Below are 25,339 nucleotides of genomic sequence, written 5' to 3'. Positions count from 1 at the left end.
ACCTCTGCCCTTCTCTGCCTCTTCCCCCTCCTCATCACCTCTGCCCTTCTTCCCTCCCTGCCTCTAGCAGGTATATAGCCCAGGAGCTCTCTCTGGCTGGGTGTGCTGGGGGCAGGGGGAGGATGAGAGCAAGAGCCGGAGAGAGAAAGTGAGAGAGAGAGAGAGAGAGAGAGAGAGAGAGAGAGAGAGAGAGAGAGAGAGAGAGAGATGTTGATCTAAAAATGATGGCAGAGAGGCAATTAGGTCCAACTTCCTCAGAAAACTGAGATATTCAAGAAGGATGTGACTTTCCCAGGGGTTACCTGGGTAATAATCATCAGATATGGTTTAAGGTATGTCCCATTTTGGGCAGACAGTTCCATCTCCATGTGACTTTAAGAAATTCTCTTCTCCTCTTGGGGTCATGTGAAAAAAGAGGAGATTGGCATAGATGGTGCTAAGGTGCTTTTGCTGCTTGCACAACCCACGATCTGTGTTCTAAAGGTTATTTCAGCTCTGACATTCTCTGGTCTGGGGCTCCTTGCAAGCTCTAAAAACAACTCAGTGCTTGCTTCTACAAGTAGAATTCAGGACACTCACATTCTAGTCTGCCCCTGAAGAGCTGTATGAACCTTTCCCTTCTCTCTGAGACTCAATTTCCCCATGTTTAAGTTGGAACAATAATCCTAGTTCTGTCTCCACGGGACTGTAGTGGGGAATCAAATGAGATAAAGGATGGGAAAAATACCTAGCAAGCTGTAAAGTGCTCTCTAGACTATAAAAGGTCTTGTAAATGGCAACAAACTTAGTACACTGTCAAGTACCAAGTAATTTGAAGTATTGTACAAATATAAGGGATTATTGTGGTGACTATGGGTCCTTAAGGGTATAAAACTCCTCCAGTCATAAATTCCCCTTCCTGACTCGGCTTCAATATCTGATTTCATGCAATGAGTCTGTCTGTCTATTCAGCCAGCCCAACTCCCATCCCGCTCCCAAGACAGAGAAGATCCTCATCACTCACCGGGTGACCTGAGTTCGGGTGTTAAAATCCAGGGACCTCATGGAGCGTAGTACCTCTATGCAGCCCATATACTGAGGGAGACAGAGTGAGAGAAAGAGTCAACCCCCAGACCCTGGGTCTTTGGATGGGGTGGCAGAACTAAGTATTAATGGACTCCTCACCCAATTCCCAATATTGTCACAATGTCCTCAGCCTGGGGACCTTTGTTCATGCCATCTTCCACACCTTGAAGGGGCACTCATTTCTGGCAACTAAAATCCTTCTCATTGAAGTCCCAGTTTCTCTTCCCTTCCCTCCCTCATGTGGGATCCCTCAGATCTCACCATCTCCCCCTGGATTCTTACTCCTCTCTGGAGTCTGGTGGCACTAATCTTTCCTTGTTCACCTACGACTTCCCTGACTGCTACTCCTCCATCTTCTCCCTCAATACTATATTGCTTGGTGAACTCAGCAGCTCCCTGAGGTGTAATGGTTTCCGGAACTACCGTGTTTCCCCGATAATAAGACCTAACCCGAAAATAAGCCTTCCCCTTACTGTGTAAGATTCCTCTAAAATAAGCCCTCCCCCGAAAATAAGCCCTATTGAGATTGCTACTGTAGTGAAGGTGATCCCCTGCGCTACATTACAGTACCCTCTGTATGCACCGTCCCCCCCCCACCCGTGAAACGCACGCCGCACTCCGAGCTGCATCCAACCAGAGCTGCAGCAGTGAGCGTGTCATCCTGTTCTTCCCCAGTGATTTGCTTATTGAATAAAGGTACATTTTTTTGTTCACATTTACCTGTTTATTAAAATTGCTGTCAATGTTCATTAAAATAAGCCCTCCCCTGAAAATAAGCCCTCTGGTGTTTTTTTGTCCAAAAAAAATAATAAGACAGTGTCTTATTATTGGGGAAACACGGTATACATCCAGCTCTATTCTCTTTCCTGAGCTGCAGCCCCACATTCTCTATGACCTTTTGGACATCTTGAACAGCAGGTCCCATAGGTACTTCAAATTCACCATGTCCAAAACAAAACTCATTATTTTTACCCCCCTGCAACAAACAAAACCAAAACCCCCCAAAAAACAAACCAAAAACCCTTCCTGCTCTCAAACTTCGAGGTTACTATGGAAGGCCCCACCAACCTCTAGCTCTTAATGTTGGTTGTCACCCTCCACTCCTTTTTGTTTTTTTTTGCTTTTTGGAGGGCAATTGGAGTTAAGTGACTTGTCCAAGGTCACACGCTAGGTTTTGGATCCTCCACTACTAACCCTTTCACTCCTTGTATCCAATATTTTGCTGATTCCTTTTAACGTTCCTTCATTACATCCCTCACGTACACTCCCTTCTTCCTTCTGATACTGTCACACTTCATCATCTCACGTCTAGACTACTTATTAGCCTTCTGGGGGGGGGGGGGCTCCCTGCCACCACTCACTCTCCAGAGAGCTAGACTCTACAATCCATTCTTCAGTGGGCCATCAAACTGATATTCCAGAAATGCAGGTCTGACTATGTCACCTCCCTATGTCACTCTAGTGGCTCTCTATTATTTCCAGGATCAAATAATAAAGCCTCTTTGACTTTTTTTTTTTTAGGTCATTGGGGTTAAGTGATTTCCCCAGGGTCACATAGCTAGTAAGTGTCTGAGGTCACATTTGAACTTAGGTCCTCCTGACTTCAGGATGGTATTCTATGCACCACTTAGCTGCCCCCTCTTCCTGATTTTTAAGGTCCCTTTCCTACCTTCCAGTTTTCTTATACTTCATTCCCTTCTGAGTACTCTATGATCCAACTATCCTCTCCTTCTTTCTCTCCTCACACACCACATCCCATCTCCCATCTCTCTACCTTTACACTGGCTGTGCTTCCTGCCTGGAACGATTCCTCTCCTCACTCATCCTCTTATCTTCCCTGCCTTCTTTTGAGATTCAGCTATCCCACCTTCTGCAGGACCTTTCTATACCCCCCTAGCTACTAGTGTCTTCCCCTCCCATCTTATCTTCTATCAACTCTGTATTTTCTGTTTCTGGTTATTTATATATTCTCTCCCCTGCCTCCTTGAAGGCAGGGGCAGTACTTTTGCCTTTCTTTGTAACCCCAATGCTTAGCACCAACTGATGACCATGTAATTCAACTTCTTTTTCTAATCTGTATCATTATTTGCAAGCATTTCTTAACCCCCAACTGAACTGTGAGCTCCTTTGTGGCTGACACTGCAGATGGTGTAATTGTTCATCTCTGTATCCACAGACCTTAGCTCAAAGCCTTGTACCTAGTACTTAATAAATGTTTTATTGGCTTCAGTTAATAATCAGGGGACAAACCCTGCCACTCATCCAATAAAATTCCCTGCCCTGGGGAAGACAGAACACTAGAATCTGAGGAAGATGGGCTTCTAATCCTGACTGTCTCCCTGACTGGTTGTGTTACTTTGAGCAAATCCCTTTCCCTTACATGGCCTCAATTTCCCCACTATGTCTCACCTGCCTTTGCACTGGGTGGGCCCCATGCCCCGAATGCTCTCTGGCCATACCGTCACCTTTCAGAATCCCTAGTTTCCTCAGCTCAACTAAGTTCAAGTAACACCTTTCACAGGAAACTATCCCCTAAACCCCCTCCCTCCAGGTGCTACTGCCTTCTCCAAAACTGCCTTGCATTTGATCTGCAAATGCCCATGCAAGTATATGTCATCTCCCTCATTAGAATGTAAGCTTCTTGAGGGCAAGGACTGTATCAGATTTGTATTGGTATCCTCAGTCCTCAGCTTAGGGTTTGGTAAGTGGTGAGCATTTAATGAATATTTGTTGATTGACTGATGGATTGATTTACCAAATAATTTCTGAATCCCTTTCTAGCTCTGAAATTCCATCTTCTAAATTGCCTCTCAGTTCTGACATTCTGTGTTCTAAAGTTCCTTCCACATGCTGATATACTATGTTTTAAGGACACTCACCTCTCCCTGTCCCAGCAGCTAGGTAGTACAGATAGTGTGCCAAGTCTGGAGTCAGGAAGACTCTTCCTCAGACACTTACTAGCTGTGTGATCCTGGGCAAGTCACTTAACCCTGTTTGCCTCAGTTTCCTTATCTGTAAAATGAACTGGAGAAGGAAACGACTTCACTCTACTCCAGTATCTTTGCCAAGAAGACCCCAGATAGGGTCATGTAGAACTGAACATGATTAAAACAACTGAACAAAACAAAAGGGGCCCCCCAGCTCCAACATTCCTTGCATCTAAGACTCTGAACACTTCCCCAGAAACATGGGGGACTGTGGACTCTCTCAAGGTTCTTTGGAGAAACCCACAGGGTCAGAAAGGGTTAAGGCACTCTGCCTTTCCCTTTCAATCCAGTTAGACTTTGGCCCAGGATCCCACACATCCTATAATTCATCTGGGAAGGGAGCAGTGCCCAGGGGCTCTGACTCTAAATTAATTAAGGAGGAGCATGGGAGATGTGATTAAGAACCTGCCCCTTGGACTAGCTGTCCTGCTGTCCTGACAGACTGGGATTGGGGAAGGGGAAGGATCCTCCCACAGTCCCCTTTCTTACCACCCTTTTCCTTCTCTACTATCCACATCCCCTCTCCCAACCCCCACAGCCAACAAAAGAGCTTCCTAATCCCCTAGGATCAGAAAACCTTAGTTCAGGGGAAAGCCCTGGGCTGGGAATAAGGAGACCTGAATTTGAGTCCTAGCTCTTTCTCTGATACCCAGCAACTCACTTCTATTCTCTGGGACTCAACTTCCCCATCTGATAAAATAAAAGAGACTTAACCAGGTGTTTTGGGGAAGAGGGAATCAGATCACAAAGTACTGAAGAGATGGGGGTTTTGACCTGATTTCAACTTTGGTTGAGTAACCAAGCCACACTGAGAGAGTTTAAGAGCCTGGATTCCCACCAGTCACCACCATTATGACCAAGCAAAGAACCAGGAGTTCCAATTTCCAGGTGATTAGTTTCCAGGCCCAGAAACCAGGCCTTTCAGAAGTCACCAGGGATTTCCCAGCACCCAACTTTTTGCAGGACTCTGAGCTTGCTTCCTCCAGGAGGAGACTAGTTTATGTTTTGTTTTAATCTACTAGGTGCCTAGCATATAGCAGATACATAAATATTTATTGAATTGAAGTTAAAGGAGAAAAAAAGGAGAGGCTGAACTCAGGGAGAGGGATGATGGAAGCTTCTAACATCCAGGGATACATAGATTCTAAGATGCTTCTGTCTTTTCTATGCTGGCCCCATCTCTCACCTTCATAGACAGTCAGTCTGACCTGATGGGGTATTTCTGCAGGGGGAGGGAGATCTGAAATGCCCCTTGGAGACTGGTTTGCAGCCACACCCTTCCGACTTTCCCTCTTTCCAGGCCTAACTGGGATTAGGAGGAGAGAATACCTGTAGGGGAGGGAAGTTAAAAGAGCATCTAACCCACACACTACCGTGTGGCCTTTCCTCCCACGTGACACCGTGGGAACTGGGGGGTGAGTGAGGTTTCATTATGAGGGTCAGACCGTGGGAGAGAAGAGGGGGGGGAGGGGAGAGGATGGGGTAGGAAGAAGGGCAAGAGGGAGAGCCTTCTGAGGACCCTGGTATAGGTTAGGGCTCGACTGAGCTGGCAGGCTTGTAGTAAAGAACTCGGTCCTCAACCTATGAGCCTCAGTCTCTTCGTTTTTGTTTTTGATTAAACGGGGGGCGGGGGGTGGACTAGATGCCTTGGAAGGTCTCATTCAGGTCTAACAGTTCGCAGACTCTTCATGATTCTAGGGGTCCACGCTTAGGGTGGGGGGAGCCAGTTGCAAGGCTGGGATGTCCTGGAAGAGGGGAAGAGGAGGGCGGGAGCGGCTGCACTCACCCGCACGATGTAGGAGACCCCAGGCCCTAGGACCCTGTCGTCCGGGTGCAGCCAGCCCTGCGGGGGCTTGTGGATAAAACTGCCTTTGCGACTCCACTCGTCGCCGGCCTGCGGTGGTCGCGCCCCGGGCCCGACCCCCCGTGCCCCGGCCCCAGCCCCGGCCTGGCGGGCCCCGGCCGAGCCTCGGCAGCGGTTCATCAGCTGCAAGGAGCAGGGGCTGGCGCACACGGGTTCGCAGGCGCCCAGCACCGCGGCCAGGCCGGGCCCGGACCCGGATCCTGGCGCTGCCACCTCCTCCAGGCCGCCTCCCTTGGTGGCCGGCGCCGGGGCCAGCTCCTTGCCCGCGCTGGACGGGCTGCGACTGAGAAAGGCGGCGGGGCCCGCGAACTTCCACGGGGACATCCTGGGCAGGAGCTTACAGAAAGTGGTGGGAGCATCGGGCTCGTCCGGCCCGGCCTCGGACCCGGGCCTCAGGGCGGCCGGGGAGGCGGGCGGGGGAGAAGACGGGGCCCCGGGGCCGGGGCCCGGGCCTGCCCGGCTGCTCATGACCGGGCCGCCTGCGCCCTAGTGCGCCTCCAGGGCTCCGTTCCCCTCGGCTCCCTCCTCTCCCCCCACTCACCTCCCCAGCCTGCCGGCCGCTCCTACCCGGCTCGCCCCCCTCCCGGAAGGCCCCCAGAGCAGGATGATGTCATGCTGAGCAGGGCTGCAGCCTCAGCGCGCAGCCGCGGGAGGGGGAAGGGGACGGAGTTGGGGGATACCGCAGCCCCTCTTTCCCTGCCCCCATTCTCCCGGCCCGCTCTGGGACAGGGTGCCACACCCCCTGCACCGCTGGGACTGAGCATTTCCCAGCTCCTACAGCCAATAGACCCAGGTCCCCTTCCGACTAGTCCTAGCTTTGGCGCTCCGTTGGTGATGGAAACCGGGACTTCGCTTGGCTACAGCCGGTCCTCGACCCCACGCTACTCAGGAGCGAGGAGCTCCTCCAAAAGGCTCTCCTTGTCTGCCCCCCTAGAACTCACAACCTCCCCACCCTCCTCTCCCTCCATTCAGGAATATTTCCCCCCTATCAACCCCCTAGTCTTGGCCCCTCCCAGCATGGAGAGCATCTGTGCAGAACACCAAAGAGCTGAAAAGGTTGATGAAGGAGGCAGGAAAAACAATCACAGCCTTCTCCCCCTCCACGAACATGGATCTAACGAACATTTCAACTCCCACAAAGAGACCAGGGGAGTCTTTCCTTTCTATATTGACACCTCCCTCTGGGGGCTTAGAAAAGTCCTTTCTCTGACGTTCAGTGTTCTAAAGGTCCTCCCAGCCCTGACATCCTATGTCCGGAGGATCCTCCCAACTTTGACATTCTGTGTTTTAAAGGTCCTTCTAGTTCTGACATATTATGTCCTAGGAGCCCTGGAACGGCTCTGACATTCTATGTTGTAAGGACTTTCCCAGCATTGGCATTCTGTGTGCTATGTTCTAACGTTGCTTCTAATTAATTCTAAACAGTCTGTGGGGCTCTGCCTGGGCCCCTGGATTGGGGACTTAGGGCTGAACTCCAAAGAATGAAAAAAAGTAGGAATGTGTATGGGGCTGGTGAGGTGGGATGGAAGGACAGTGGAAGCTGAGATAAGGGAGGTGGTTAGTAGCTCAGGCTCCAAGCTGGATCAATAAAATGGAGAAACAGGATCATAGACTCTAGTGCTCCACCCCCTGCTCCCTGGGGAAGTGGGGTTAGGAGAAGGGGAGGCTCCAGAAGCAGATGGGAAGGAATGAGGGCAGCACAGGCAGCCAGGATTGGCAGCCCCTGGCTGGAAACAGGGCAAGGGGGAGGTGGGGATTGGTGAGAGTGTGGGTGTGAGTATGTGTCTGCTTGCCTCCATTTGTACAGTGTGTGTGTGTGTGTGTTTGTAAAGAGAGAGGAGAGACAGAGAAAGAGGGGCTATTACACCTTCTAAAGGGTGCTAGATTCCCTGAGTAAGGGAGGAATTTCTAGAGGGTTCCTCTTCTGGGTCTTTATAGATCCAGATCTAGAGACTAACTTCCTTCTCCTGAGCCTTGCACTAAGGGGACCAGGCAGTTTTCGGCCGCACATCTCGGCCTTACAGACCTCCTCTGGGCAGGACCAGGGACAGCGTCAACCCTCTGAGCCTAAAGCAGGTTTTCAACACTGTCCAAAGTGGGGGCAGCTGCTAAGGATCAAGCATCTGACTTGGCAACTAACTCCTCAACTGGGCTACCTGAAGAGACCTAACTTCATGTCTTTGAATTGCCCTGGACAGAGAGCCTAGGTTAGGATGCAGGTTTTGTTGTTTGGAGGGGCAGCAGATCCCAGAACTGACTTTAAATAATGAGACCTGTTAGAGTATAAATCTATTATAGGTAGGGACTCTTTGTGTCCCCCATGGAACCTAGCTTAGGACTGATCACACAGTAGGTACTCAGTTAGTATAGTGCAGTAGGCAGAGTAGGGACTGGAAGCCAGCAGACTTGGGTCTTAGTCCAGGCTCTGTCCTGACTCCCTCTATAGCCTTGGGAAAGTCCTGTCCATCCTTCTCCTTGGGCCACCTTTTCTTCATCTGTGTAATGAGGGATTGGGAACAATCTCTAAGGTCCCTTTCCATTCTGACTGTCTAATATCTTCCAAAGGACAGGAGGAAGAGGAGCAAAGAAAGGGAATTGGATACCAGGTTAGGAGTCAGGAGATGGGTTCCAGTCCTGGATCTGTCACCAGATCAACATATCAACTTGGGGGACTCCCTTCCTTCCTCTGGTAACCTGACTGCCCGTCTTGCCTCTTGCAATCCCTCCCCTCACACTGATATATCAGAGGCCGCTGAAGAATTGGATTAAAACAGAGTTCTGTAATGTCTCTCTATTTCTCACTGAGGGTATCTTCATCACTGCTGATCCTCAGTCAGCTTTCTTTAGCTTTCTGCCCCTCCTTCATCCATCCCCCAGATCCCTTGCCTACCTACCTGCCCATCTGTCCCTCTGGCCCTTTAGTCTCTCTGATCTATCTGTAGACACCTCTCTCTGTCTCTCAACCATTTTAAATTATATTTTTCAATCAGCAGAAATCTGACTTCTCTCTTCACCCCAACTAAGAATGCAAGAAAAACAAAACTATTGTTATTAACAGTACAGTCAAGCAAAATAAATGTCTACATTGACCATGTACAAAATAATAATAACAATATGTCTCATTCTGCACTCTGAGTCCCTCACCTCTCTATCAGGAGGTAGGTAAAATGCTTCATAACTAGCCCTCTGGAATTGTGATTGGTCGTTACACCACTTAGAATTTCTAATCCTTTCAAAGTCACTTGGCCTTACTGTATTGCTATCATTATATAAATCATTCTCCTGGTTTTTTTCATTTCATTCTGCATCTGTCCAGGTTTCTTTAAAGCCATTCCCTTCATAATTTCTTAGGGCACAGTAATATTTCACCATGGCTTTTTCAGCTGTTCCTCAATTTATGGGCACATATTCAGATTACTATTCTTTTTCAGCTTCAGAAAAGGACTGTAAATATTTTAGTATGTCATTAGTAACTGAGTTTATTTTGTTTATAACTAATCCATCCTTTAACAAGCCTACCCTCTAATTTCCCTTTCTCCCTTCTTCCCTTTCTTTTTTCCTTGTTGAGTAAAAGATATTTCTGTACCCATCTTTGTGTGTTCTTCCCTCCCTTGACCAGTTCAAGTCTCAGCTATTCCCCCACCTCCTTCTCCTTGTTTGTATAGATGTCTGCCTGTGCATCCTTTCCTTCTTCCCCCTAGCATATTCCTCTTCCTCTCTTTCCACTATTCTCTTAAGATCATCACCTATGTGTTTTTTCTAAAGTCTCAGGGTTTCTTAACCTGGAGTCCATGAACTGATTTTTAAAAAAATATTTTGGCAACTATTTTTCAATATAATTGGTTTCTTTTAAAATTCTATGTACTTTATGCATTTAAAAACATTATTCTGAAAAGAGGTCCATAGGTTTCAACAGACTTTCAAAGGGATCTATGAAACAAAAAATTTAAGAATTCCTCTTCTAGACTCTCCCTCTGGTCTCTATTTGCCTTTAATTTTTCACTCACTCTGGCCTGTCTCTCTCTTTTGCTTGACTGTTCCTCTAGTCCATATTTCCCTCTGGCATTGCTCAAAGCAAAAGAAATCAGCTGTTGTCGCTTATATAGAACACTCACTGTTTGGTGTGAAGGTGGGAGGTGACCCTGCACTGCCATAGGTTGAGGGAGGGAGGAGATGCAGAGGACCAAGTGGGCAGGCTAGGACATTAGACAGTAGGACAGATATCCCCTTCCCTACAACCTCACCCTCTTCTGCTTCTCATATGCTTTAACCATCCCAGAATGTCCCTACATTTCAGTCTAAGGAAGTGATTTATTGGAAGGGAAGGGGCAGGCAGTGTGCCCCACCAGGAGGTTGAACCAGCTATAGAAAGGACCTTCTGGATGTGGAGACAGCAGAAAAGAACCCAGAAACACTTAATTCTAGTTCATGTTCTACTACTAAGTGGCTGGGTGAGCTTTCCCTGGGTCTCAGTTACCTGAGTGAAGGCGAAAGGCAAGAGGGATGACATACCCTGTGGTGGTAGGTCTTCTCACTGCCCAATCATCCTAGATGAGATCTGAGAAGCCCAGGACTGAGGGATAGGATGAGGAATGAATGAGGGGATGAATGAGGAAGAGGAGTAAGTGAATAAATGAACACCTGACAGACTTAATTCTCATCAACCCAACCTCCCCAGGGCATTTCTGAGTTGGATGTACTGCATTCATTGTATTCTCCACCAAAGAGCTACAAACAGTTTTTGTGCTAGGCATGAAGACCTGTGCAGAACCCCTGACCTCCCCTGGGCAGTGCAGCTACTACTTAACCTTCTCCAGGTACCAGTTTATTGACACTTTTATTCTTTACAACATGTTCTTTGCACCTATGGATGTATTGACTAGAGGTGAGGGTGGGAATTGCTGGCTGGATTCTAACTCTGTGTGGCTGGGGCCTCCCTCAAAGGTCACAGGAACCCGCAGCCTTGGAAGAGAGAGAAGTCCTGGGGAAGTGGAGCAGAGCTGAAAGGACCAGAGCCATGTATGCCTACTCCCCAGTTCCTGAGAGGTGGAAGTGAGACTCTGAATAGGGAAGGGACCAAAGTCAAGGGAAAGGGGGCAGATCTGAGAACCAGGTGCAGACTGATGGCTGATCTCTAGGGAACTGGAGTTCTAGATCAGGACCCTTGGGGAGAGAGGGAGCAATAGCAATGGCCTAGGGGATGGGGATAGAGTCACCATTGCTGAAACCTACAATCTGATTCTAGGTTTCTGGATGGAGAAAAGGCTTGGGGATTAATTATAAAGCACTAAGGGTTCTTGGGGCACTCTCCCAGGCAGGGCCTTGGGTTCACTGCTTCCCCTCTAGCATACAGGAGAGAGTTTGGCTTTTGAACATCGTTCTTCTAAGTGAGGATCTCACCTACCCTTCACCAAGGTTGGGAAAATTCAAGGTAAGGCACTTTGGTTTTGGAAGGGAAACAATCCATGGGTGAGAGAATTCTACCACCTCACCCTGTCCTGAGCCTCTGAGACTCTCCCTGGTAATCTCTAAATCCTCTCCAGCCATAGGTCTTAGGTCCTAGAGCTGAAAGGGACCTTAGAGGTCATCTGTCTAACCCTCTCCTACTACAAATAGCCAAACTGAGAGACATGGCCACCTTCTATTCTCACCAGGCCCTGGGGGAAGCAGGAAGCAGATTGTTGTCTGTATACCACCCACATCTCACAGGATGGAGAAATTGAGGCAAGGTACAGAGAAACAAGAAGAGATAAGGGAACCAAACCCAGCATCTAGTCCCTGCCAAGCTCTCTCTCTCTCTCTCTCTCTCTCTCTCTCTTCTCCTCTCTCCCCTCTTCAAACTCCCCCCTCTCTCCTCTTTCTCTCTCTCTTTGTCAGAAGGAGGATTCCCAGTTCCCTGCTCCCTCTACCTGAACCCCTAGGGACTCAGTCCCAGGGATATAGGCTATATTTAGACAGAGAGAGGAAGGATAGACATGAGAGGATGTCAAGCTGTGCTGTCTGTGACCAGAGGGGTAATAAACTTGGAGTGGCGAATACCCAGGGAGTAAGCAGGTGCCCGGGTCCAGTGCACTGTGACCTGCTCGGGGTTGTGGGCACCAGGACCAGGTGTCTGGAAGAGGGGGCGAGGATCACAGGGGCGCCCCAGCATGGAATAGGCAGGCCCCCGACGCTGACTATAGGCATCTGGGTCTGGGCACTCATACTGGCCCGGCCCGGGGAGCTGAGATGGGTCCTCAGTGAAGCGGGCCTGGGCTGTTCGACCTGACACTGAGTAGCTGGGGCTGCAAGGTTTGGTAAAGATCTGGGAGCCCCACAGAGAAGGCAAGGTATAGCTGTTGGGGGCTGGGACCGAGTCCACCAGGCGGCATCGGGGGGTGCGCAAACCCAGGCTGTAAGCAGGAGGTCTTGGATGGTTGATGGGAGGCACCTTCTCCGGGCTGTAGGCACCAGGGCCAGGTGTCACTTCCAGATCTGTGGAATACAAAGGTTTAGAATCTCCCATAATAACTGTCACTCCCCTGCTGACAAACCTTCAGTTTATCAGTTCAAGCTCCCCCTGGATTTGGGATAAAATTCCAAACTTTATCTTGACATTCAAAGTCTTTCACTATCTGGGTCCAACAAATATTCTCAACTTTATTCTTCTCTACTTCTCTCATTCCTGCACTCTCTGTTAGAGAGACAGTATTGGGGTAGTAGATATAGAGGGCTGGACTTGGGGGGCAGGAAGACTTGACTTTGACTCCTGCCTCAGACATTTACCAACTTTGTGCCCCTTGGCAAGTGGCTTAACCACTCTGTGCCTCAGTTTCCTCATCTGTAAAATGAAGGAATTGTACTTGGCTTATAAAGATTGCTCCCAGCTCTAGACCTGTGATACTATTCCTGCCAAATAGGTGATTGTCTATCCCTTAACCTTGTCTCATCCTCTCCCTTTTTCACACATTTGTGCACACTGGACCATCTGCCTAGAATGGATGCCCTTTTCCTTCTCCTTCTCCATTGATATCCTTTCTTTCCTTCAGGACCTAGTTCAGGTCTGTTCAGAAGTTACCTTCTCTGCAATCACCCAGGGCAAAGTATAAGTTTCTTCTTCAAATATTCTAAGGACTTTTAATGTGAATCTGTCCTTAGTATCTCTCATTATTTCCCTTATATTATGGCTCCTTGTAGGTGGGGTCATTGTCCTTTTTCATGTTGGTATAATAATAATAATAATAATAATAATAGCACATACAGCACTTTTTGTAGTGCTCTACATATGTTATCCAACTTGATCCTCACAACCACCCTGTGAGGTAGGTGCCATTGTCTTCTCTATTTTACAAGTGAGGAAACTGAGTCAGAGAGCAATGAAATGCTAGCACTCCCAGCTCTAAGCACAATATTTGATCACTATATCAATACGTATTTGATGAATTGAATGACAACCTGAACATACAGAGTCTCAGGTTTGGAAAGACCCTCAGAGGACATTTAGTTGAGCTTGGACTTGAACAGGATTCCCTGTCTATCAAAAGTTTGGTTTGGGGGATTTTTAAAATAACCTGAGTTAAGTGATTTGCCCAGGTCACACAGCTAGTAAGTGTTTGAGGCTAGATTTGAACTCAGGTCTTCCTGACTCCAGGGCTGGTACTCTACCCACTGCCCCACCTAGCTGCCCTCTTCTTGACCTGGAATCAAGAACTTGGATGGGGAAAAAAAGTGACATTTTAATTTTCCCTCACCATTAACTGAAAATTAGCCTTTTCTTCCATTAGTTAACAACTGGATTCTGAAAAGGGGTCCATCAGATTCAAGGACACAACAAAAGTTATGAACCCCAGCTCTGCATCCACCACCTAGAAGCAATCATCCAGCATCCCCTGATTTCACCTCTGGTGAAGCCCAGCCACAGCCTTCCACAGTGGCCCATTCCATGTGGGGATAGCACTGATTGTTACAAATTCTTTCCTTACGTGTTTTTTGATATGTCTCCATGTAACTTCCACCAGCTTGTCCTATGTCTTTCCTCTGGGCTCAAGCACCTTCAGTCTGATTCCTCTTGCCCATGACCCTCCCTCTCCAGAACCTTGAAGACAAGCTACCATATGTCCCTTTCCTTAGTCTCTTCTTCTCCTAGGCTGAACATCACCATCATTCATACAGATGAGTTTCTCATTCCCCTCAACATAACAGGTTGATTTCTTCTGATTGTTAATGTCACTCATAAATTACAGCACCCAAAAATGGTATTCCACAAGTGATCTGGCCAGACCAAGGTCCAGTAAGACCATCACCTCCTTCAGTCTTGAAACGATGCTCATAAGCTTGTTTAATTATCATGTCACACTTCTGACTCATCTGGAACTCTTGGTCTCTCTGACTCTTTTCCTGCACCAATTATCATCTGACCTTGGCTTCCCCATCTTGATGCTGATTTTTTTAACCCAGGTGTAAGACTTGACATCTGCTTCATTAGTTCAAAGTTCTGTGATTTCACCCCTATGGATTCACCCTCCTCCAATGCAGACCACCACATATCTACAACTTGGAAAGTTGTGGCAGCTGACAAATTCACCACCCTGTGGCAAATCTGGTGATAAACCACTCCAAGTTTGGTTAAGCTGGTCCCGGGACAACGGACATACAGTTGGTCTCCAGACCCATACATGGAGATGTTTCCAGCTTGTGGAGACTCTCTAGAGTTTGTATTTGGCTGCTGATAGCCTTTGAATAAATGCTGCCATAAAGCAATAGAGTCATAAGCATTTGTATTAAAATGCAGCTCAGAAGATTTAGCTCATTGTTCTAGCCTGCCAAAAAATTTTTAGATATTGACTCTGGTAGAAGGGCCAGGGAAGCTCTCTCCAGTCCCGGTTAAGGTCCATTGCCCCCACTTAGTCACTTTCTGGGATGGTGTCTCATCTCTCTTCTAGCCTGAGTTGCACAAAAGAATAATCACTACTTCTGACTCAGCCCATCCCAATGACCTGCCTAAAGAACACAGACAAATTTGTCAAGTTTCTTAACCTATGGTATTGTCACCTTCACTGGTGGGGAGGGGAAACTCCATACTTATTTCCAGGAGAATGAGGGGACAACTTACCATCCTGCTAGTAGGGAATTAGTTACTGGCCTCAAATGAAGGGTCCTGGGATGGCTTAGCATGGGGAGGAAGCAGGATGATAAAAGACTGAAAACAGCACAAGTGGAGAGAACACTAAAAACATGGGACTGTTTACTTCTAATATCCAAAGGGTCATGGTAGGGAAGAGAGAGTAGAATTGTTCCGTATTGCCCCAGAAAAAGAAACTAAAGAAGTGGGGGAAGGGGTATTATAGGGAGGTTGGTTTCAGCCTAGTATAAGGAAGAACATTCTAATTATCAGAGGGGTCCTGTAATGAAATAAGCTTTTCTGAAACAAGCCCATCACTGGACTAGAAATGTCCAGTCTGGTGATGGCCTCAATAATACCTTCTCATTTTGAGGATCTATAAGCCACCTTGGGTAAAGGGGAGGTAGGGTTCCAAGAAGCACCAGGGTTTGGCAAAAATGTGTAGGAGAAACAAGAGAGTCAGATCCCTGGACAACTCACCTTTGGGCTTGGTGCGGGATTGCAGAGAGTAGGCAGGGGCACTGCTCCGGCCAAAACGGGTGATGTTGGGCTGCACAAAATAGCAGGGCCCAGGGCTGGAATCTCGTTGAGTCACTGGAGAGAAGTGGGGAGAGAGGCCAAAGCCCCAGATACCAGCCCCCTTGGTAACTCTTAGGTGAAATAGCCCCCATCTGTCTTGCCCTGCATTCCTTTGTCCTGTCCTTGAGTTCATCTCAGTCTTAACTTTTCTAACATGTTTTCTAATACAAGGTCTTAATTGTGCCACCCTACCCATTGTACATCCTGTGTACAATTTGGACTTCTTGTTGTTAAAAAAAATCTCACCTTCTATCTCCTTGCTTTTGTATAAACTGTACCCTCTTTACTGCTACCTCTTATAAACCCTAGTAAACCACTCAGTCAATCAAGAAGAATTTACAATGTACAAAGCATGGTGTTAAAAACTTGTTGTTTGTTCTTCATTCTGGAAGAGGACCATGACATCAGGAAGGTGATGCCATGACTTTCAAGTGACTTGGATTAAGTGACAGAGGGCTTGTGGAGACATCAACCTCACTTTCTCCTCTGGAGTCACCTGGGTCCAGTGGCCAGATATAGATCAGGACAACTGGAGATGGCCCTGGGTACAGTGGGAGACCTTGGCCTTTTTAAGCTAAGATCTTTCTCAGGTCTTAGTTTGATTAAAGCAACACCCATTCAGTGATTAAGGCTAGGTAAGAAATGAGGCAGAGAATGGCCTCTTTTACCTAGCCAAAAAAAAAATCTATCTGAGAGGGGACAACCTCAAGGTTTCTGGCCAAAACAGAAACAATTGCTATTTACGTTCTCTCTGAGCCATTACTGGACAATCAATAAGAGCCTGTGTGATTTGGTTTTAAGGCAGCATCCTTAAGAAAGAAGAACTCAAGAATTGGAGATAGAAAGGCAAAAAATAGCTACTGCCCTTAAGGTGCTTACATTCTAATGGGGAAGGCAACATGTAAATAACCAGATTTGTACAAATATGTATTCAGACTAGATGGAAGATAAACTCAGAAGGGAAGCAAAGCTCTCCTCCAGGGCTATCTCCTGTATGGGGCCTTTCTTGGTCCCTGCCCCATCTCATTCCCACCCCAATTACTTTGCAGTCATTTTGAGTATGTTTTGTATTTTCTTAGCTATGTACATGTTGTATTCCCCACTTGACTCAAGTAGAATATAAACTCCCTGAGGGCAAGGACCAGTTTTTATGCTTTTTTGGTGTTTGGTGTTTTTTTTTATTCTATCTTCAACTACTACCACGGTGCCTGGCACATAGTAGGCATCTAACAGATCCTTATTAAATTGAATTGAATTGAAATGACTTGATACAGGCTTCCCAGTCCAACTGTTCTTCAGTCCAGATGTCTTCCTCTGCCTTCCCCCAATAACAGCAGTCCCTCTTTCTAGAAAGCTTCACAGTTTCTAAAGCATTTTTCTCTCAGTGGCCCTGTGGGGGTAGGTAATGCACCTGTCATTATGCCCATTTTACAAAGAAGGAAACTGGCTCAGCAAGGTCAAGTTACTTGTCAAGGGTCATACAGTAGTAAGTGTATTATAATAATATTAATAGCTAGCATTTATATAGCATCTTAAAGTTTGAAAGAGTTTTATAAATATTTATCTCCTTTTATCCTTACAACAACTCCCATTTAGCTTAGCTATGTACATATTGCATTCCCCACCATCTCTCATTTTACAGAGGATAAAACTGAGGCACACCAGGGATTAGGGATTTATCTATTTGGGCCTGTGTCCAAGGTCACTCAGCTAAGTATCCGAGGCCAGATTTGAACTCACTTAGGTCCAGCGTCCCATCCCCTGTGCCACCTAGCCACCACAACTTTGTCCATCTATGTGGGGATACGAGCCATTTCACATTAGGGACAGTGACGAGATCTCTTAGGGAGAGATCTGTGAACTTACAGCCAGGAGGCCTGAGTTCTAGTCTTGGCCCTTTCCCTTAGTAGCTTTATGACTTAGAGCAAGGCCTTCCCTGAACCTCAGTTTCCCCACTTATGAAACAGGGGTAGAAAGGCTTGCATTTCCAATCTCACAGAGATACTGCCAGGAAAGCTTTCCAAAGCTTTGAATTTCTGTTTCTACCAGACCTAATAATAATGATAACAAGAATAGTGCTATATAATAATATATTATTATTATATTATAATATGTATCACAATATTATAATACATAATAAATGTAATATATAATATAAATATGACATTATAATATAACAATATAGCATAATGATATAATGTAATTATTATATCACAATATAATAACAATAATGCTAACACATTTATCTGCATGTTGTATCCCCCAGTAGAATTTAAGTTCCTCAGGGGCGGATACTATTTATTTCGGTTTTTATTTGTATCATCGGAACTTAGCATAGTGCCTAGCAAACAGCAGGTGCTTAATAAATGCTTGTTGACTGATGGGATGAGGATCCTATGTTGAAGTTATTATTATTAACCTAACAGTTAACATTCGCCTGGTGCTCTAAGAGCTGCAAAGAGCTTTCCAGGTATGATCTACTTGGGCTGGTGTGTCCACTTGTGTCCTCTACATGTGCTCATACACACAGGAACAGTAAACTCTGTAAGGGCAGGCCTTGACCATCTCTATAGCGTTGGCCCCCTAGCCCTGGAAGCAATGATAGACGTGCTGAGTGTTTATCAGACTCCAGTTTAAGCACATATGAATTAAGCATGTGTGTCATATGTTTCTAACCAGAGGAATTTGTATACCCACCAAGAAGACACCCAGACCTGTAGTCTCTAGACAGATTCATGGGATACACTGTACAGCTTACACATGTTCAGACAAACATACCTTTGCACAAAGAACAAACACACATATACACGTGTAACAGCCACGCTTATGTTGCGCTTCAGGGGTTTGCGATGTGTGGCTGGGGTAGGGCAAGGGTGAGTCACTCCATTTCACAGATGAGGTAACTGAGATCTGGAGAGATTGATGGTTCCAAAGAGAGTCACTGTTCAAACCAGGACTTGAGCCCAAGTCTTTTGTCTCCAGGTCAGTGTTTTTCTATGATGATTTTTCTAGATCTACACATCTACACACTCACACACATGTATGTACATATAACATACAGATGCCAGAGATAAGCAGCCATGCTTGTAGATACACTCGAGGAAGATACATTCATTGCATTTTGCATACGTAGACACAAATAAAGAACTTATGTCCACACTTGAATATGTGTATGCAGTCTAACACACAGATGTACAGATACACAGATAGGGGCATGCAGATATGCATGAGGAAGATACATGCATTGCATTGTACATACACAGGCACAAATGATAAATGCATACATGCACACATATAGATGAATACATATAGCCACACAGATACATGCATACACAATGTACCAATTTATATCTATATACAAATGCATGCAGAAATAGTACATATAGATACATAGAAATACATGCAGACCCACATATACACTTACGCATGTACGGTTGAAATTGGGTAGTCAGTAGCACACCCCACTCCTGGTGAGGAGGGGGTAAGGAGGAGAAAGGGCATTGGGCTTGGGAGGAGGGGGATTGGGCTGGGCCCAGGAGCTGAGAGGCCCAGGAAAGGGTAGGAGTGGGTTGGATATGTGGCCGTGGAGCCCTGTGACTGTGCCCAGCAGGGCATTCAGATACTCCTGAAGGCCAGCCAGAGCCCAAGGCCACATCTGCCCCAGATCTAAGCAATACAAAGAGAACAGACCTGAGAGCCAGTAAGATCCGGCCCAGGTGTGACCTGGCCCACCTCACTCTCCTTCCACCCTCTCACACCCTCCCCTTGGAAGAAAAGCAAGCTGCCAGCTCCTCTTAGTCCCCTCTATGCCCAGGGCTCCCCCATTCCTCTGCTCTAGAAAAAAAATCACTTCAGGTATCCAAAGCCAAGGAGAATGTAGCAGAGGGTGGTCCTTCCCTCACAGAGTCCATTAGAAATCTCCACACTCATTCTTCCACTCTCAGTGGACACCCTGGAGGGTCTGGATCTGCCCCACCATTCCCCATATCCCCAGGCTTCCCCCCTAGATGTCCTGAGATATGGGCAGAGTCCTGCACTGGTGCCCACAGGAAGATGAGAGAACTGAGAAAATGAGGAGACCTCCTCCCTCCTGGCCCCTGTACCCCCCAGGGGCCCTCCCTTGACCCACCCTCCCATCTCATCAGCCCTTTCTCTCCTCCCTTTCTTCTCTCCTCCCTTCCCCTGCTCTCTCCCCTCATCTGACCTCTCTCTCCTCATGTCCTCTTGCTTCCCTAAACCTGCCTCTCTCCTTACCTGCCTTTCCTTTCTTGCTCATTGGTGTTTTGTCTCTTCTTTCCTCCTGTCCCTTTCCCTCTCTGGTCCTCTCTGCTCACCTGCCTTCTCCACTTCCCACATCCCTCCCCATCATTAAATTCCCTCCTCAGACGTCTCCCTTCCCCCCACCCAAATGTCTCCTCTCTCCTTTCTTGCCCTCAATTCTGACTTATAGCTTCTTTCCCCCTCCTTACCATTGATGGGCCTGCTGAGGAAGGAGTATGCTGGACTAGCCTTCTTGGTGAAGTCATGGCTGATATAACCCACGGTTGAGGGAAGACAGAACAGGTCGGGACCCGGACCTGCAACCCCATGAAGGGGTCCTTCAATTCGATTCAGGGAGCACTGAGGGAGGCGGGCAGTACACTCCCCCTGGGCTATGGCTCTGCTCTCAGGGCCAGCTGGGCCCTTAGCCCCAGGTGGTTGCTATCCCCCCATTCTGCTGGCTTTCCGTTTGTTGGGTCTTCATAGGTCAAGTTTGGGGAGGGGAGGAGGGAGTGAGAGGGAATGGAAAGGATTCTGAAAGTCTTCGAGTCAGACATTTCCTGATCACTCCCCTTCATCCTTCTTGCTCCCAACCTATCTAACACTGTCAGGAGCCCTTGGAGAAGCCAGCCAGCCACTCAGAGATGTGGTTTGGGAAGTCCCTCTCCACCTAGGGGAACTGTCAGTTTAGGGGGATGGTAACATTTTCTGGGACTCAGTCATGGGAGCCCAAGAAGGTGTGACTTTAACCCATTCTGGTGGTCAGTATCTCCCATATCTGTTGTCTCCCCACCTCCCCGGTCTGCTGAAGGGCTAAGGCAGCTAGAAGGCCCAGGTGGCACATACCAGTCTCACACGATGTCTTCTTCTGGCCCATCTCACTCAGCTGGCACATGGTGGCCCGTCGGGCTAGAAGAGCACCAGGCAGACGGGGAGGAGGGGGTCCACAGCTCAGGGTGCCCATGGTGGAGGCAGTCCCCTGAGGATGAGGAGAATCAGGGAGGGAAAGGGGAGGGGGCTGGAGCTCTGTCCAACCATCCACCCCAAAAGCCTGCCCGTGTCTGTCACACTGCACCAGGCTCTGCTGGAACAAGATTCCCACTCAGGCAGCCACTGGCAGTAAGTTGATCCCTGTCCACTCCTTCTGGTGCCACCTCCCATCTGCACCTACAGCCCCAAACCTGCTCTTAGCAAAGGGAGTGGACCACACAGGGAGCTCCTTGTCCCCCAGGAGTGTGTCTACTCCCTATGGGAGGGGGAGGAGGAGGCGGCTAAAGGATCATATCCTGGGATCCTGGCAGCCTGGGCTTCCTAAGGGCAGGGAGCTCAGCCATCCCAAGGGAACAGGGAGCAGGGATTGAGTTTCTGGCAAAATGGTACGTCCTTCAGAAAAGAATTGGGTGTTGCTGCAGCTCCTGTCTTAGGAGGGGGCAGCAGAAATCTCTAGGACTAGGGTGCTGCAAACTTCCCAAGAAGCTGCTCCATACCCCTTGCTATAGAACAGAGCAATATTAGGTGTTCTGGGGTGGGGCAAGAATACCACTCCCAAACTTAACGGTTTTAGAAGTTGGAAATGTCCTTAGAACATAGATTGTCAGAGCCTGATGGAAGTTGAGAATATGACTATCAGGGCTGGGAGGGCCCTTAGAACACAGGATGTCAGGGCTGGGAGGGCCCTTAGGACACAGGATGTCAGGGCTGGGAGGGCCCTTAGACCACAGGATGTCAGAGCTGGGAGGGCCCTTAGAACACAGGATGTCAGGGCTGGGAGGGCCCTTAGAACCCAGACTGTCAGAGCTGGGAGGGCCCTTAGGACACAGGATGTCAGGGCTGGGAGGGTATAAAGCCAAGCACAAGCAGCTTTCCAGAAGAATACCACTGTGAGCAGCTTTTAAGGTTCTGATTACACAGTATAGTGAACACTCTATTCAATAACAAATCAAAGTGAAACATTCACAGTAAATCAAGGTACAGCATTCACAATGTTACAACTTATCATGGATAATCAAAATACAGCATTCACAACAACTTATCCCAGAAAATGGCCACATAGTTTTTCACCACAGTGGTCACAAAGTTTTGAACAAAGAACAATCGTTTAGTAACTCAATCATTCAGTCAGATCAATCATTTAATCCCTCCTTAAGGGACACAAAGTCAAAGTTCTCCAGTCATGGGGCACACCAAGTTACAAATCAGTCACTATTCCGTCATCATTCACTATTCAATCATCAGAAAATACACAAGCCCTCCACCCCTAGGTCACTAGTAAATTACAATTTCTCAGTCAGTACACAGTATCCAAGTAAAGTCTTCTTTTCTCCCTGGATCCCCTCCCATGGTCTCAGATCCTACCTGGATTCACCAAACTGTCACCTAGGTTCAAAGGCAGGCAGCTCCCAGGTCCTTGTCCAGCTCTCCAAGCACTTTTTGTACCACGCTGAAGCTCACAGCATCCAGTCCACCTTAAATCTTTCACAGTCTCTGTTCCCAGGAAGTTAAGGCTTAACAAAGCCACAAACAGGTTCATATAAAGTACTGACACCACAGTCATGCTTCCTCTGGCAGCTCCAGCTGGCCCTCAGACTCAGTGGCTCCTCAGCAGAAGCTCCAGCTGGTTCCCAGAATCAAAATCACTTTACCCAGGTTCTCAAAATAAAAATCATTCTCTCCAGCTTGGGCCTCTTTTCCTCAGCCTCCACAACCTTGCTCCAAGAACATCTGTCTCTCCCTCTCTAGGGCTTTTTCTTATATACAGTATAGCTCCTCCCTTTTCAGCCCCTTCCTCTCACATCAGCAACAGGAGTTCATACCTTCTGATTCTTTAAGAGGCCTAATTTGAACTAGGTGTTAAGTACCTGTCAGCTTAGCAATACAAAAGGAACTTCAAATTTCATTACTATTACATAGGGCCCTTAGGACACAGGATGTCAGAGCTGGAAGGGCCCTTAGAACACAGAACAGCAGAGCTGGGAGTGCCCTTAGAACAGAGGATGTTAGAGCTGGGAGGGTCCTTGGAACCCAGGATGTCAGAGCTGGGAAAGCTTTTTCAATCAAATTCAACTCAGTAAATATTGGTTAAGCACCTACTATATATGTAATAGCACCATATTAGATGCCTAGCTACAAAGAGAAAAAGAGTCTGCCCTCAAGGAGAGAAATGACCTGTTCCCAGATAAATGATGGTCTTCTTTTTTTTTTAAGAATTTAAGAATGGGCCTTATAATCTCATTGGTATTGGTAACTTTCACCAGTTATCAAAGCAGGTTAAGAACCCCATGGGCTACTTCTGGTCCCAACCGTCACCTGGGGCCAAGCCAGAGTTATAGTTCCATCTTAGCCAGGTCAAGGTAGCAGAGGCAGACTTGATGCAAGTCTTCCTGACTCCAGGCCCAGCACTCTATGCACTGGACCACCTAACTAACCACCAAAATGCATATTAGATAAATATAAAGTGATTTGAGGGGAAGCCCTGCTGACTTGGGAGGGATCAGGAAAGGCCTCTCCTAGGAGATGGCCCTTGAGGTGAGCCTCAGATGCAGAGGAGTTCAAAGAGGTAAATAAAGGTAACTAAGGACAGAACCCTGTCTGTAAAAGAAGTCTGGGTAGAGGCAAAGAGGAGGGACATGGGAGGTCACATAATTATAAATAGGTTTCCAGGGACATGAGGGGGGAATAACGTGAAATCAGCTCAGCAGCGGTAGGACAGGATATGATTGTGAAGGGCTCTTGGTGCCAAACGAAGGAGCTTATATTTTATCCTAGAAGAAATAAGGAATTTGCTGGAGCTTCATGAATTCAGAAATGACGGGAAGCAACCTTAGAGGCCGTGAATCCAACTCTCATATTTTATATTTTAGAAAAGTGAGGCTCAAGACTCAAGTGCAGTCATTGGAACCCCAAATGTCAAAATTGAAGGAAGCCTTGAAGACCACTGAATCTGGCCTTCTCACTGTAAAGACAGGGAAGCTGAGGCACAGGGAGGTCAGTGTGCTTACTGAGGGTCAAAGGTCGGGTAGCAATTTAATTCATGGGATAGCTAGGTCAGAAAGGCTGCCCAGGGTGGTGGACAGAGAGCGGCTTCAGAGTCAGCATGCCAGCTGGGTGACCCTAGGCAAATTCCTTCACCTTTCAAGGTCCCAGAACAGGTGGATAGAGGACATTTCCTCCCCAAACGTTCCCTATGTCAGTGAAATTATAGTTCTGGTTAAAAAAAATAGCCTAGACTAGACACCGGACCCCTTAACTCCCAGACTGGAGTTCTTTCTACTCCCCTACTTTTCAAGGCCACCCCACCTCCATGAAGACTTTCTTGATGTACTCCAGGACAATTTAAACTCCCTTACAAATCATCCATACCTCACATCAGGTAGAGCAGTTTCAGGAAGACTGGAATAGGTACCAGAGGGTCTGGGTCCAAAGGCTGCCTCTGCTACTGACACTTTATTCGAGCTCTGACTAAATCTCTTCCTCTCTTAGGGCCTCAGTTTTTTCATGGACATGATCATCTCATCCCTATATTTATTTCAAGGGGGTTTGTGAAGATTCTGTGCTTTCAAAATAAGAAACTTTTTTTTTCCACAGTGTATTTTTCCCTTCTGATACAATGGAGACTTGCTGTTATTTTTCTCATTCTTTTCTGAAAATAAAACCTTTAAAAGGAAAAAAAAGATACTCCCTTGCTTCTAAAGCTTTCCTTAACCAATAGTCCAGTCCCCTCATTTGGAAGACCCTCCCATTCTACTACCCAGCTCCATTATTTTAAGTCCTATCCCTTGTCCAAAGCCCAGCTTAAATGCACCTTCCCCAGGAAATCTTCCCTGACCTCCCCTAGGCAGAAGTGGTGTCTCCCTCCTCCATTGCACCCTGTTCCAACTGCTCTGGACCACTCTGGCACCTTACTTTGTATGGTAGTCTGTGTCTTACCACTTCTCAGAGTCTGAGTTCTCTAAGGCCCCCCCCCACCCACTGGTCTCCTCACTCATTTCTGTCTCTCCTACAGCAACCAGGACAGATTAAGTGCTCATGATTGCCCCTGAGAGGATGAATAGGAACAGATGTCCACACTCTTATATGGAATTCAGTTCCATGGAAGAGTGAATACTGTTATCCCTGATGTGATAAATCAGAAAGGGTAATCGTTCTGAAGTCAGCAAAAATGGCTTCAAATCCTGACCCTACTATATATTAGCTGTGTGACTTTGAGCAAAGCTTCAGAAGTTGGTTTGAAATGCTATCCACATCCAGAGAAAGAACTATGGAGTATGAATGCAGATCAAAGCATACGATTTTCTCTCTTTTTTGTTTTCTTTTTTTCTTTCTCATGGTTTTCTCCTTTTGTTCTGATTCTTTTTTCACAGCATGACTAATGTGGAAATATGTTTAATATTATTGTACACGCATAGCCTATATCAAATTGCTTGCCTTCTTGGAGAGGGAAGGGAGAGAGAAAAAAAATTTTGGAACTCAAAACCTTATAAAAGT

At 47.1% G+C, this 25,339-nt stretch overlaps 2 protein-coding genes across 2 annotated transcripts in view; both read right to left on the bottom strand.

Annotated features, from left to right (window-relative positions):
• Positions 1-6,315, bottom strand: part of SHC2 (SHC adaptor protein 2) — a 19,764-nt gene extending 13,449 nt beyond the window's left edge. Inside the window, exons 1-2 of the mRNA XM_069102853.1 lie at positions 5,839-6,315; positions 1,004-1,074 (exon numbers count right to left, since the gene is read on the bottom strand). Coding sequence (XP_068958954.1) covers positions 1,004-1,074; positions 5,839-6,240 — 473 coding nt within the window. The 5' untranslated portion in view covers positions 6,241-6,315. The remainder of the gene's footprint in view (positions 1-1,003; positions 1,075-5,838) is intronic.
• Positions 6,316-11,902: 5,587 nt separating this feature from the next.
• On the bottom strand, positions 11,903-20,819 carry CIMAP1D (CIMAP1 family member D). Its single transcript, XM_069107497.1, has 4 exons — positions 20,702-20,819; positions 20,065-20,172; positions 15,497-15,610; positions 11,903-12,390 (listed from the first exon to the last, which is right to left on the bottom strand). Exons 1-4 carry the CDS (start codon positions 20,817-20,819, stop codon positions 11,903-11,905), a joined length of 828 nt encoding a protein of 275 aa, XP_068963598.1.
• Between the last annotated feature and the right edge of the window lie 4,520 nt (positions 20,820-25,339).

Source organism: Petaurus breviceps, unplaced genomic scaffold (assembly GCF_028583685.1).
Source record: "Petaurus breviceps papuanus isolate PSGF00001 unplaced genomic scaffold, PetGlider_PUasm1.0 103, whole genome shotgun sequence".
NCBI lineage: Eukaryota > Metazoa > Chordata > Mammalia > Diprotodontia > Petauridae > Petaurus > Petaurus breviceps.
This window is presented reverse-complemented; position numbering and strand designations above follow the sequence as displayed.